At 35.9% G+C, this 14,595-nt stretch overlaps 1 protein-coding gene across 2 annotated transcripts; it reads left to right on the plus strand.

The window, feature by feature from the left end:
* The first annotated feature begins 4,734 nt into the window (after window positions 1-4,734).
* LOC110098130 lies at window positions 4,735-11,502 on the plus strand. Of its 2 annotated transcripts, none has more exons than XM_020824858.2 (2): window positions 4,735-5,258; window positions 8,898-11,502. In XM_020824858.2, the coding sequence occupies exon 2, from the start codon at window positions 8,967-8,969 to the stop codon at window positions 11,268-11,270; it is 2,304 nt and encodes a 767-aa protein (XP_020680517.1). In that variant the 5' UTR covers window positions 4,735-5,258; window positions 8,898-8,966; the 3' UTR covers window positions 11,271-11,502. The 2 variants fall into 2 exon arrangements, with proteins under 2 accessions (XP_020680517.1, XP_028552602.1); XM_028696769.1 differs by lacking the exon at window positions 4,735-5,258 and adding an exon at window positions 5,341-5,480.
* The last annotated feature ends 3,093 nt before the right edge of the window (window positions 11,503-14,595 follow it).

Consider the following 14,595-nt stretch of genomic DNA (forward strand, 5'->3'; position numbering starts at 1 on the left):
TTGATAAATTAATCTATTATTTAACGAACATGCTCACAAGCTCCATATCGAACACAAAACAAGCTTATCGAGTATGTTCACGAGTTTTACTTGATGTTGTTCACGAATATAAACCAGTATAACTCATTGTTGTTCAAGCTCTCTCATTTAATCATGGATTATTTTTTTTTTTAAAGGTTCATATTTATTTGATTACTTAATCAAACGATTATGAACGAGCTTTAATTAAGCCGAGCCACCAAAAACTTGTTGAATGCTCAATTTGCTTACAGCTCTAATGGAGGGGTAAGTCTCACTTAATAAAACAACTAAGACTTCGTTTGGGGCAGCTTTCTTAATGCTTCTTAAAGCAGCTTTCTAGTTCAAAAATTAATTTTTTTTACTAAAAAGCTGCTTTATGAAGCAGTAAAAAAGTCATCCCAAACGAAACTTAAGTATGTGGAGCTAATGAGAGTACATGCCCTAATGCTCACACTCTAAATTTGTTAATGTCCACGATCCTCATCAAAACTCTGGAATATAATATTTTTAAGGTTTAATTTATCATTCTTAAAAAAGAAATATGTTTTGCATAATAATTATGTTATTTTCCCTAAAATTTTATATGAAATTATTAATAGTATATGTAAGAGAGTTTTAACAAGATAAGCATAATTGTCCAAGCACAATGTACACATTGACAGAGTTTTAAAAATTAGTAAAAAAAAATATTTTTGTAAGTGGTTATAGAATTTTTTAAATTAATAAAAAAAAGTATTTAAAAGAGAAAAAAATAAGTGTAAAAAAAGCAAAATAATATTTTGAGTTTTATTGATAAAAATATCACAACTTTTTATATTATTATTGATATATCATCAAAAATTTATCATGATCAAACATGAATCTTGAGCAATTTTGAGTTGAACATCTCGAAAATACGAACCCTACAACACCAAATTCAACTTAAACCGAGCCCAAATATTAACTTGATCCAACTTAGTAAAAGAAAGACTGGCGGTGTTTGTTTGTGCTTCGGGGTTCTTGATCCACTGTAAGCACAGTCGTATACTACAATTATGATTGCGTCCTTTCCACATCACTCTTCTTTATTTCATGAACAAAATAAAACAAAATCTATAATAGAACAAAATAATGTTTTCCCTTCACCATTCTCCAAACTTGCTCCTTTTCTTGATTACAAGAAACACCTTTCTTCTCTTGATCTTTCAAACCAAGATTTGATACCAATTATTGAGAATTATTGGAGGAAGATGGATATTGAATAAAATCTTGTTGTCTTGACCAAGCTCCACCACCAGTTCCTCTTGCTTCGGCAACAACACCTAACTCTTCTAGTCAGCCGCCTCCTGGCAACTGCACCTCCACCTTGTGGCAGATTCTTCTTATTTTCCTTCCTAGATCATGATTCGTGAGTCATGCTCTCTGGCTGCTTGCAGAGAGAGAGAGGTCATGATTTTTAGAAGGGAAATTAAACCAAACATAATTTTATTCAATTTTTCACTAACAATAAAACCTGAAAAATCTTGAATCTGATCAGCCTACACTCTCGAACTTCTTTCCTGACATGAAATTTTTAAATCATATAAATTGAGCTTATAAAATCCAGCAGGTCACTAAAACTCTATTATTGAACTCAAAGTACGAAAAAAAAATAGTACGCTGAAATCATTCAGTTCAAAAAGTTAGCAATCAATATGACCATGAATCTATGTATGTGCAAAAACAGTAAAACACATGTGGTAACAGTAAAGCCCATAAAACAATATAGTACGGGTATTAAAATGATAAGAATGTTAGCCATCATTCGTAAATCAAACGTCATTTCAATATTAGCTAAATAGTATTAAAATTATATAAACCAGTAAAGCAGAAGTATCTATGAAAATTGACAGAAATATATGATAATGCAATACTATCAAAAATCATATAGATATTCAATTATTTTATATGAGCCTCAAATCAATATCTTAATCACATGTTCAAAAATAGTTAATCATTAATAATGAACCAATATCTTATGTACATATTACAGTCATATTAAATAAGTAATGAATTTTGGCTTGCGTGACATTTTTCCATTGAGTATTCTCAGTATAATATTCAGGTGGATTTCAGTAATCAAAGTCATTACTCTTACTTGTTGGCATAGTAATTTCTCTTTCTCACTCCAAATCAATACATCATGTGAACTAGTAGAGGATATCACCACAAATCACAATATTTAAAGAAAAGCTTGTCGGTCCATCATCATAAGCATGTATAAAAAAGTTTCCAGCTAACCACAGTAATAAATCAACCTTTCTTGTTGTTACATACATAGTCACCGGCGGTATACACCGCCGGAAAACCGCCGCCTAACAGAACCGCCGGTACTAAGCCGTTGATAAAAGTTTCCTACGCCAATTATACCGGCGGCGTAAAAACCGCCGAGAAACCGCCGGTTTTGCCTTCCTAACTGCCGGAAAAAACCTCCTATTTTTTGCGTTTTTCCTGTAGTGATAATTGTAAAATTAATAGCGATCATAGATTACTTATTCACATACCTGTATTCATTCAAAGTGCTTGCATTAATAGTATAACCGTGTCAAAAAAACTCAAATATTTTACTCAAATCATACAAAATAAAATAAATAATATTTCAACTAGTAAAAATGTGATATCTTTCAGTCAAAATGTCAATAATATTTAGTACTACAATATACCAAAAGTGATGTGGTAGAAGTTCACTAAATAAGGATAAAATGCAATAAGTATTGATTTAGATAGAAGAATAAATCTCAGAATCAAAATATTTAAAAACATATATATAATTGAAGTCACCTATGATGATGGAATAAACTATTTAGAAGCAGTGAAAAGAATTTGCGACGAAAAGCTCACTTCTTTTCTCTATTGGCTTCCCTTTTCCTCCTTCCCTTCCTTACCCAGCAAGCTAGATGAGAGAGGGAAAAATGGGCTGGGTAGAGAGAAATTTATATAAAACAATATTTTTCAAAATGACGCTAAAAATCTCGGAGCCGAACGCCACGGTTCAAAAATTTCAGACTTTTTAAATAAATTCATTTAAGAACTTTGGGTTGTTGAGCCCTAACTCCTAAGCTATCCCTGAATTCTAACAAATCTTATTTGTTCACATGCATGAATCACCATGCAAGGATCCCATACTTAATCAACTACACAATTATGATTGATGTTCTTGACTCAATGCCATTATGGATCTCATATCACTAAATCTAAAATATAATCATTAAAAAAAAAGGGCATTATAGTTAAGCATAATATTTTAAGTACTACATCATAGCTCTTTCACAATCTCCATTTTGACTATTATTAAAACATCCTCAACCTTTAACCATAAATGCTCCCATTGTTAAGGGAAAGCACTCTCCCATAGTCGCATTTTGAATAAAAAAAAAAAAAGTCTTCATGCCTATATAACCAAGTCACTCTCTTAAATATTAGACCCATATTTGTTGATTTATATTAATAGCACTCTTATCAAGTGTTGATTGCATAGAGAAAGAGGTAGCCACATGCAAGACATTTCACTAGTACAAGACAATTCAATGCATGCATATTATTGCTTTTAGGAATAGATTTATATACGCCGCTCATTGTGGTCTGTTGGTCGGGTGTTTTAGCTATTAACTTAGTGGTTTTAGGTTCGAGTTTTACGTATGTGATGTGTGTGAATTTGACTTAATTAACATAAATGTCTAAAGAAAGTGATAGTTTTATATGAGAGGACTTTGATATGAAGAGATATTAGACGTGGGTCAAAAAATTAAGATATTTTTATTAAAATGTATTAGAATAAATTTTAAAATTTATTTTAGATGAATGTAATAAATAAATAAGTTTTAAAATTGATTTTAGATGAATATAATAAATAAACAAATTTTATATCACACTTTTTTTTTAAAATAAATTGAATGTTTTAAAATTAATTTTTAATTAAATATGCTTATATATATTTATTGACAATTTTAATTGACTTAAAAGTTAAAATCAATATGCGACGCACTCAAAACTATCCTTTCTTTTATTAGGCTTCGTTTGAGATTTTTGTTGATTTTTAAAATAATTTTTTAGTATAAATTTTTCGTGAATCGGAAATTTTTGTACTGAAAAGTCATTTTAGAAAGCAACACAAAAGCTGTCTCAAACGACAAAGATTATTACGTGCGGTGTCCGGACAATCCGGAGGTGAATCCGAACGCGCCACGTCATCCGGATGCACCGGGCCCCGGGTGGTGTGGTGCATCTGAATTCGCCTCCAAACGAATCCAGACACCGTACGTAACAATTTTCCTTCAAATGAAGCCTAAGTCTTCATTTGTGACAGCTTTTAACCATTAATTTTGTTATTCCAAAAAAAAAAAAATTGTTCTAAGAAACTGTTGTAAAAATTAGTAAAAAAAATATTTCAAACCAATTCTAAGTTGATCAAAATTGATAATAATCATGAAGCTTGGCAAAAAGCGAAAGACCACACTTCCTTTTTATCATTTTTTTAATATTTATTATTCAATATTTTAAAATTATTTATTGCTTTAAATATTTTTAAAACAAAAAACATTCGTAATTACTACTAAATTAAGCTAATGATAACCTGCCAACCAAAAAGTCCTCTTAATTCCGTGTTTCCATCATTCCAACCCCTTGACAATATAAAAGCTTCCCCCACAACGGCACCCTCCACCTCCTCTCCATCCGTAAGGTTCTAAAGCTGGGTCGTAAAACGGTGTCCAAACCATACACGCCATGAGAAGGAGATGAGAACAACCGTAGTTAATTTTGGACCGAACAGAGACAAAGTTCGGGCAAGAAGCGTTGGCGGATCAAAATCATTGGCAGCTAACCAACCGAAGTCCTAACCATTTCATGGATCTTATGAAGTCCGAACCGTTACTTTCCCCTCCATTTCTCGCGCTCTCCGTTAGCCTCCTTTCTCAAAACTCTGGCACAAATTCGGCCATTCCAAGAAAATAAAGGGCTCCTTCGTTGCTTGCACGTTCTGCAAGAGAAGGGGAAGAAGAAGGTGGAGATGGTGGAGGAGGCTGGGCCTTGTCTTGTACACTGTTTGGGGTCCTCAAATGAACACCCATTTCTTCACTTTCTCGTTAAGGGAATCGTCCGAAAGGCGTCACCTTGACTATTATTTATCCCTTGCCTATTTTCTGGAATCGGTGTGAGTTAATGATTTCATTGCGTGGATCTCGACATGTGGTTGTGCTTTTTTCAATGGTTTAGGAAAGGTATGATCTTTTGATGCTAAAGGCTGGTTTTTGATCTTGCGTCTGTTCTTGGAATGAATCGGGTTTCGATTGAGCGATGCTTTCCTTTTGAAATCTTGGGAAGGGTAGATCTTGAGGGTTTGGTTTATGGTGTTTAATGGATTTCAAGTGATAATCTTGGCAGTTCCTGTCATTTTCATTTGTGAGAACTTTTCTAGAAGGCTATCGGCTTCTTTTGATTAAGTAATTTTCGCTCTTAATAGTAATTACTTCTGGAAGATGATGATTTGATCTTGTGTGTTTTCTTAATGTGTTTGTTTTTTATCCCTTCTTCGAAGGCAGCTCATCAGCCTCTAAGCATTTTCGTATTCCTCTATTGAAAGTTTGAATTTAAGAAAATTGAAGTTCTTCATATTTTCTCAATATAATAGATAAAAATGCCTTTATCAAAAGCGCTCTGTAAGTGATCATGGCTTGCTTTGTCGCAGTGGTTATGGATTGATTCCAGAGTTTGCAGGTTTAGTTTCAGCTAGGCATATAATTTGTTTCATTTGTACATTACTTCTTGGTATTAGGGTTCATCAGGCGACAGTAATCCACTGTTTTTTTTTACATATTATCAAAAAGCATTTAATACTAACTATCTTTAAGATTCACGTGCTCTTCCTGCAGAGCTTAGCCTATGGTCATTGTGATTAGTTTAGGATGGTTTGACTGAAATTATCAATCCTAGAATCAACACAAGTAAGCTTTGTTAAGAATGCATTGCAAAAGTCCTATTTTGCTGTAGAGTCATATGGAGATTTAGAGGAGGTGGTTAATGAGGGAAGACGGTTTATGAGGTAAGCTGTTGTATGTACTGCTTCGGTCCAAAATTGAGATGGAAGACGGGCATCAATAAGCAATGTGCGAGTCGTATCTAAGAGATGGCGATGTTTTCTTTTGGCAGTGCCGTTTTGTTGGGGAGTGTGAGGGCAAGTATACTAATGTGTGATGCCGTTATGGGATAGGAACGAGCGTAAGATATTCTTGAGAAATTCGCCTCCTCCATCAGTTCAAAGGGTTCAAATAGGTAAATTAATTGTTTTTCAATTATATTTTTAAAATGGATAATGGTTTGGGGAACATCAAATTTTTGTTTGAGGACAAATAGTCAAGAGTAGCGTGTGGAATCATCTATCAAAAGCAAGTAATAACGAAAACCATCATAAGAGAAGATATGGGAAGGTCCCCAAACATCAACATGAATTAATTCTAATGGAGACGACTAAGTACATGTTGAGAATGAGAGAAGAGAAGACTGTGACTTTTAGCTAATTCACGGTAATTACAAAAGCTATGAGAGACAAGAATACATAAATTAGGAAAGGACTTCGATAAACAACAAGTACATTTGAATTGGGATGTCCTAAGCATGGGTGCCATGTAGGAGCTAGAGAGGAAGCCTCAATGGTAGCTGTGGCGACAAGAATGGATGTGGGAGATGGTTGGACCGGTACTGGATATAGGCCATTATGGCATGGATCTTGGAGAAGAGTGCGATTGGTCATCCGATCCTTAGCATGATAGCCAGAGTTGTCAAATAGAATAGAGCAGTGGTTATCATTGATAAGTTTAGATATGGAGAGCAGGCGGTGGGTTAGTTTAGGAACATTTAGTAGAGGATTGAGGGAGAGCTTTCGAGTAGGTGCTGGTAGCAAACCGTTACCGAAGTATTGTATGGGAAGAAGAGCACTATTGGCAACAAGCACTTGATCCTTGCCAGCATAAGGTTGTTGTAGTGGGAGAGTGTCTGGCGTAAGGTGGGTGGTAGCACCGCTATCTAAGTACCAAGGGGCAGGATCGGAGTTAGCTAGAAGAGCGGCGTTGGTCGAGGAGGTCGGGGGAATGTACTGAAAGTTGCCTCTATGCCAATAAGTAAGTGCGGAATGTCCGTGTTTCTCGCAAATTTGACAGTCTCCATCGAAATGGGGTTGCCTGGAGGAACGATTGTTGCTAAAAGGAGGGGCTCGACCACGTCCACTATTGTAGGAGAAATGAGTTTGACCATAACCTTGAGTGGATAGGAGAGCGAACGTTGAGTCAGGTGGAGAAGTAGCAGAGGAAAACGATAGCTCCTTGACAGCATCAGTAGCTTAATTTACCTCTTCACTGCGAAGTTGAGAGTATAGTTCATCCAAGTTAATTGGTTGGAGAGAGGTTCCGATTGCTGTTTTGAATGACTTATAAGGAGGAAGACCATTTAAAATATAAAGCAAGATGTCTTCATTGTCCCCTGATCCGCTGACAGTAGTTATATTGTCCACCAAGGTCTTAACCGAAGCCAAATACTCAGTCATCGATTTGTTGTGCATAGGTAACGAGTGGAACTCGTTCTTCAATTGAACAACACGAGACATATTGGTAGAGAAAAACAGGCGTTCAAGGGTCTTCCAAATTGGCGCAGAATGTCGAGGTTTAGAATGTATGGAAGAATAGATGAAGATAGTGTGGAGAATAGAGCGACCGAAAGATTTTGGTCGACAAGAATCCATGAAGAAAATTGAGGGTTGAGTGTAAGTTGGCCGGTGGCTATGAGTATTTACTATTTGGGTGGACATGGTTGACTACCGTCAAGATAGCAGGAGAAGTTGTTAGCAGCAAAAAACTTCTGAATAGTGGATAGTCATGTGGGATAATGATATTAGAGTAGAAATTTAAGGGTAGGAGGGACTTAGACATCGATGGGAGTTGGTGTGTCGGTCGTCAATGCCTGCGGTGTGGATGGGGCGAAAGCAGCTGTTGAGTCTCCCATTGAAGTAGAGAAGAAGAGCCGTTAGGCAATTGGTTCTGATATCATGTGAAAACCGAGAGATTGAGCACCACCGTGCATTTCATCAAACGGATGAAACAGTGAAAAGAGTAGAAAGTGGAAACAGAATATGGTAAAGCATTCTCTCATGACTTTACTGTAGAATAAACTAGTGTATATACACATAGCAGGTAGATATGTAAAAGACTAAACTACCCTAGTTAGTTACATAAAGTGAGAAAGAGGTGCTGCTAAAGCAGAGAAGGTGGCGGCAATTCCACAGAGTATGCAGGCTAGGTCTGTCAGCTAGTGCTTAATGGAAGAGGAGCTGAAGCATTCTTTTCAGAATCATCTTTTCTTCTCAAATTAGTATAATATCAATAATTCAGTATGATTTGGAAGCCATTTAAATGCTTTCAATATGTTGAAAAATTCCATATGTGGATGCCTAAAGAACCGCAGGACTCTTGTATTTTGCTTCTGTTGACCTCGACATATTTTGCTTGTATAGATCTTATAGGCTTTAATCCGTCCAGTGAAAGTTGATCATCATTATTAGCTTTGTCCCATCTATTTTCGGCTGGCTTTATGAATTCTTCTTCTTCCTTCAATCTCTGGAGTACTTCATGTAATGTTAACTTCAGCTTACTCTAATCAAATGAAAGCAGATGAGAACTCTACATGCCAGAACTGTTTTTCCTCCTTGAATATCTCCTTGTTTTGATCTAAACCATTATTAATGGAGGATTGTCCTGTTAGGTTTCCATTGTCTTCTTGCCTGTTCTTTTTAGTTCGAATGATAGTCATATACTATTACAATATGCTCCCATTCTGCTAATCTTACAGGTGTGCTTTCTTTGGCATTGCAGGGCTCAAGTTATCTTTCTGTTGGAATCCTTCACCCCTACTAATGAAGTTCTAAGCCTATTCTTTCTCCAATGGAAAAAGCATTCGTGGAAAAAGAAATAAGCGCCTCAAAAGATGGGGCAAAGACAAAATGTAGTCATGCAATGTCCCGTTCAAATAGTTTTGGCTATGTCCGCTCTCGGTATCTCAGAGAACCGACGGATTCATGTCATAATTTATGCAAGTATGGGGGGAAGCATGAGCCTGAACGTGATGAAAAACGTCTCACTTTCAGAAGGTTCATGGCAAATAGATTTGCTTTAGAAACTGTGGAAGATCTTCTGAGAGGTCAACCTGCCATCCATAAAACGAAAAAAAAGGTGATAAAGATGAAGCCTTCTGATACAACCAAAGCCTTGGAGCTAAATATTCAACCAAATGAAGTTGGGATATCTGATAACTCTGTAAAAACTGATATTTTGACTCCCTTGTTCAAACATCAAAGAGCTATATCTTCTCCGCAGTTCATTCTTACAGAAGACTGGAAGCAGCATGCTGGATCATCATTAGGTAAGGAAATTGGGTCCATCAACGTTGCTTCAGAGGCTCACTCACCACCTGGTGGAAGCAAGGAATCTTTAGAGAAGGAGATTCTTCCTAGAGTTTCAGAGCAGAATATTCGAGCACAAGTTGAAGAAGACGAGAAAGCTCTGCTACAGTTCACGGAGATTATTGAAACTGAGAACAATAACAATGTCGACTCGGGGGTTCTTTTACTTGAAAGTAAAAGCTCTGAAATTTCCGGACAAGAAACTGAGAACAATATTAATGTCGACTCGGTGGCTCTTTTACCTGCAAGTAAAAGCAATGAAATTTCCCTACAAGAAACTGAGAACAATGTCAACAATGTCGACTCAGGGGTTCTTTTACTTGGAAGTAAAAGCAATGAAATTTGCCTACAAGAAACTGAGAACAATGTCAATGTCGACTCGGGGGTTCTTTTACTTGGTAGAAGTAAAAGCAATGAAATTTCTCCACAAGAAACTGAGAACAATATCAATGTCGACTCAGGAGCTCTTTTACTTGGAAGTAAAAGCATTGAAATTTCCCCACAAGTGAATCTCCCAGAACTTCCGGATGATGAAATAATTCATGCGAGATTTTTGAATCGTAGCAAGAACAAGGGAAAGGTAAATAAACCGAATGCTTCATCAATGTTGAAACCCACTCATGTAAAAAGCAACATTGTCAAACTGAAGAACTCGTCAGCTTCCACCGAAGCTGATTCAAGAAGAAACACAAATATCTCTGAGGAGAAGGTTCTGTCAAACCCGAAGGAACCAACTACATCGACAGCACTCGAAGTGATCAAACCAAAGAAGATAGTTAGTAGGAAACAATCTGCATCTCCTAAGCTTCAAAGTAATAATCAAAATGCTTCATTTCCTTCCAGAAAGACAAGTGGTTCTGTTACTCCTGCAATATATTTGAATGTGAGGACTCCAATGATGATGTCAATACCTCAATTGAATACTTCTAGAAGCATAAATGGTAGGATGAATCGGGAGGAAAAATGCCTAAAAACTAATGAGATGCCTGAAGATTGGGAGACGAAGTTATTGAAGCCTCAAGGGACTTATATTTCTTCTACTATACCTGACCATAGTAGTGTGAGCTTGAAGGCAAGAAAATCCAGAAGGCATGTAATACTGAAGAAATCTGGTAAAACAAAAGATGATAATGGTGATTTCAATGAGAAAATATTGAAAGTTGTTGAACCAAAAAAATATGGCAAAGGTCTGGAACCTCATGATAAATTAAGCAAGGTACTTGACGGACATGCTTCTAATTCTGCTGTTGGTGAAGCTAGTGAACATTCAAAAGGACAAAACCTGAGGAAATTTAAACGTATTTCTTCCAAAGAAGAAGACAAGAGACCGGCAAGAAGAACTCCAGCTGTTCAGCAATCAGATGGCAGCTCTTCCTCTCCTTATAAGTTGAAATTTAAGAGGGGCAAAGTGATTGAACTCCGAACAGCTGACAGTGTTGGTCCTAGAAGGCTTAAATTCAGGAGAGGGAGAGTCCTTGGTGAGAATCCCATTGGTGAAGTTGCGAAGAGAAGCTTCAGGAGGAGGAGAGACATAGGAGACTCCAATGAACATAAGTCAGAAGCTCATGCTGTCATGTTGAAGAAAGCCAATCTAGAATCTAAAGTTGGCATGTTTAAGTATGAAGATGCACAGGGAAAGAAGGAGATTCGAGCTCTTTTCAATCATGTAATTGAGGAAACAGCAAGCAAGCTTGTTGAAACCAGGAAGAGTAAGGTGAAAGCCTTGGTGGGCGCTTTCGAGACCGTCATTTCGCTCCAGGAAGCCAAATCAGCATCACTGCTATGACGTGCCATTAGTCGCATTCCTGTGCTAAGCTGCTTGGCGGTACTACTACTTAATGCTAAGCATACTGTAAAAACAGCTCTCATTTGTAGCAAATAAGAGTGGAACTGTATAACGCAATGGTCTGGGAAGGCTTGTTCATATTATTTTTATTAATTTGCTTCGAATTTTCATAGAGAACTTGTACAATCCTTCTTGGTTATGAAATGTAAATCGTGTGGTATGGTGTAAGTAAGTTATCCTTGTTCATTGTGAAATCTGAATTATGAATTATCAGTATGGTGAAGTTTATGCAAGATGCGATAAACAAAACCTGCTCTTCTGACGGGCCATTCAAATGTGTTGGGGAAGTAAAACACATAGTGGTGTGGAAACTTGGCAGGAAGAACTCCGCTCGATCGCTGCAACTGAAGACCTGCACAGAAAACTGAAGACAAGGCAATTGAACAGGGAAAAGTAGTGTATATTCTATTGTGTTCTCCTCCTCCTCTTACAGCCTATATGTATATGACTTAACGTATAAAAGAAAACATTATTAATGATAGCTAACAGAAAGTAGTGACCAGGTAATACTATTTTTGCAATTTTTTTTGGACATTTAGGCCATTTAAGGCAAACTAACGCACACAATGCATACAGAAAGACTCAAACACAAGACCTTTTAGTTGGAAGCCTAAGCTCTCAACCACCAGGCTAAGATGAGTTGTGTACTTTTGCAAATATTGAAAAAGGGAACAAAAGAACGTGTAAGTGGTCCTGCTGGAAAACCGAGTGTGTCTGTAGAACCTGCACAGGTTCTAACTTCTAAGTTTAAGCTGCACCACATCACATAGAGAACATAAACAAGAAAGAATAGTGCAGCAAAAAAAAAAAAAACACTAAGATTTAACGTGAAAAAATTCAAAAACGAGAAAAAAATCATGGAGTCACACCGCATCAAGAAATTCACTATGAAAATTGAGAAGAATTAGTACATATCTCTCTTTTCTTCTATCCTCTTCTCGTCTCTCTTTACTCTAGCATCATTCTCAACTTTAAAACTCGAGCAAACCATGCCACATAACTACAAACTCGAGCAAACCAGGCCACTCCTCCACTCCCCTCTTCGCACAAGAAAACCGACTGGGTAGTCACGATCCACTTTGCGCAAGACCAGAGCCATCCGACCGTTCGCCTCATCCCGCGATCGACCGATCTCCATCTCGTGATTTCTTTTACTATTCGACGAATTCTCCCACCTTGTTGCCTCCCTCTCGCTATATAGGCAAATTAGAGGCCCAGGGCATCTGGGCATCAAATTTGATCCTCCTCTTTTGCAGTAGCTATCGAATCTCTTTCTGTTTCTTCCTCTTTGTTCCTTTCTCTCAAACAGTAGCCTCAAACCTCCCTATCCTCTCCCTCTCTCTCTCTCTCTCTCGTAGCCATTGTATTCTCCCTCTCATAGCCACCGTTAGAGAAAGTTTTCAGTCTTCCATCTCCTTCAATTGCCGACATCAAACGAGCAATCCTCATTTGCAAGAAGTATATTTCTCGCCTTCTTCTAATGTAAGTTTTCTCTTTATCATTTTCCTTGTCAATTAAAGAATTTGGTAATGATGATTAACTTATATATTTTGATAGATTGAATTGAGTAAGATTTTGATTAGTTAAATTTATTAAAATTTATATGCTTTATATTTTTCCTTTTGTCTTAATAGATTCAAATTATTTAGGATTTTAATCCAAATCAATTAGGCTTGAATAATAACTTTGCATGGAGGTTATTAAGTTTAAAATAGCAAACCTTATATTTTTTTAAGCATTAGTTATTGATCATTATATTAGAATTTTATTTCTTATATGACATTCGAGTCATTGCCATTGTCGGATGAATATCATATAGGATTGAAATTTTGTATCACTCACCTAAAGGTAAGTAACTGTTGTTTATTTTAGTGTAATCGTACCATTAATAATTAGGGGTTTAATCCGTGATATTTGTATTAGAATTCTTTTATAATTATTTAAGTTCTCAGTTCTATTTCCAATATTTGTTAGTATTGTGCATGTCAGGGATCTTATTATGGCTCACGTTGAAATCATCATGTAGTAAATCTTCGATGTTGCTCATAATGAATTAGCAAATTTCATAAAAAGAATATTCTTGATTTATTGTTGTAAAACCTAATGTATATAAATTTTTGTATCTACATGCATGCTCTTATTTGAATGCAATAAATATATTCTTGGCAAAATTAGATTACTTTTATTTATTGCAGTATATGATACTCATGTTATATATCATGTTGGTTATATAAATTGTGATTGTCATATTGAGTTATATAACACATTGTGTATTCGTAACATTACTTGTACTATATGATTTAGTTGTATGTCGGTATAACTCTATTGGTTTTTGGCTAGTCGGGGTTGACGGGCCCCCAAAGTGACGACTCTACAAAAATCATTGGATTTCTTTGGGTGATGTTTACTTTCCTGGTATGTGTATATGATGAACTGACAATAGATATACATGCTTATATGTAAGTAAATATGAATTGGAAATAATAAATGGTTGTAGGTCATTTTGAGATATAATGATAACTAGTATAATTGCATTTACGGGCATTAAAAAATTTAGATTGGAAGTAGTTTGTCACATACATTAATGACACTAGCATATTAGATTTCTATTGTAGGAAATATGACATATGTCATTATTACTTTAAATTAGTGACTTTAGGTTGTTACTTCCACCCATTGGTTATTCATACTACTTTCTTCATTACTTTGCTGCTTATGTTTTGATATGAGTTACTTTATCTTGATCTCACTCGTTGTCTTTTTCTGCAGGTCTTGTCAGCGTATTTGGTGGAACCCCTACTCAGGAGTATGGTTACCAACAGTAGATTGTTTTTAATATTAAAATTATATTTGTAGTAGTTTATTATGTTTATATTTTATGAGAGTTGGGTAGTTTCTTTCTTTTTTTTGTTCTGTTTATATTTATGTTGACCTGTATAAGAATTCTTATTATTTGGACGTATTGGTCATTTGAACTTTTATTAATGAATTGATTCTTTATTTCATTCTCTCTCTCTCTTAAATTACAAATTATAATTGCCGTCTTCAATGATAGATGATTTTAAAAGGCTCTACAACATTGAACATATATTATGCATTAAGTAGCTAAGGCATGGTTTTGCATGCAAGCTAGTTCTGAATTGTCCCAATATCCAAGTATTAGCATCCTAGCGTACGATGGCAAGTCAAGAAGAAAGAATTGGAACAATAGCCATGAGCCACCTACAGTGTAATTGCAAACTTAAGCAACCATGCATCAATGCTT

This window comes from Dendrobium catenatum, unplaced genomic scaffold (genome assembly GCF_001605985.2).
Source record: "Dendrobium catenatum unplaced genomic scaffold, ASM160598v2 fragScaff_scaffold_842, whole genome shotgun sequence".
Classification (NCBI taxonomy): Eukaryota; Viridiplantae; Streptophyta; class Magnoliopsida; order Asparagales; family Orchidaceae; genus Dendrobium; species Dendrobium catenatum.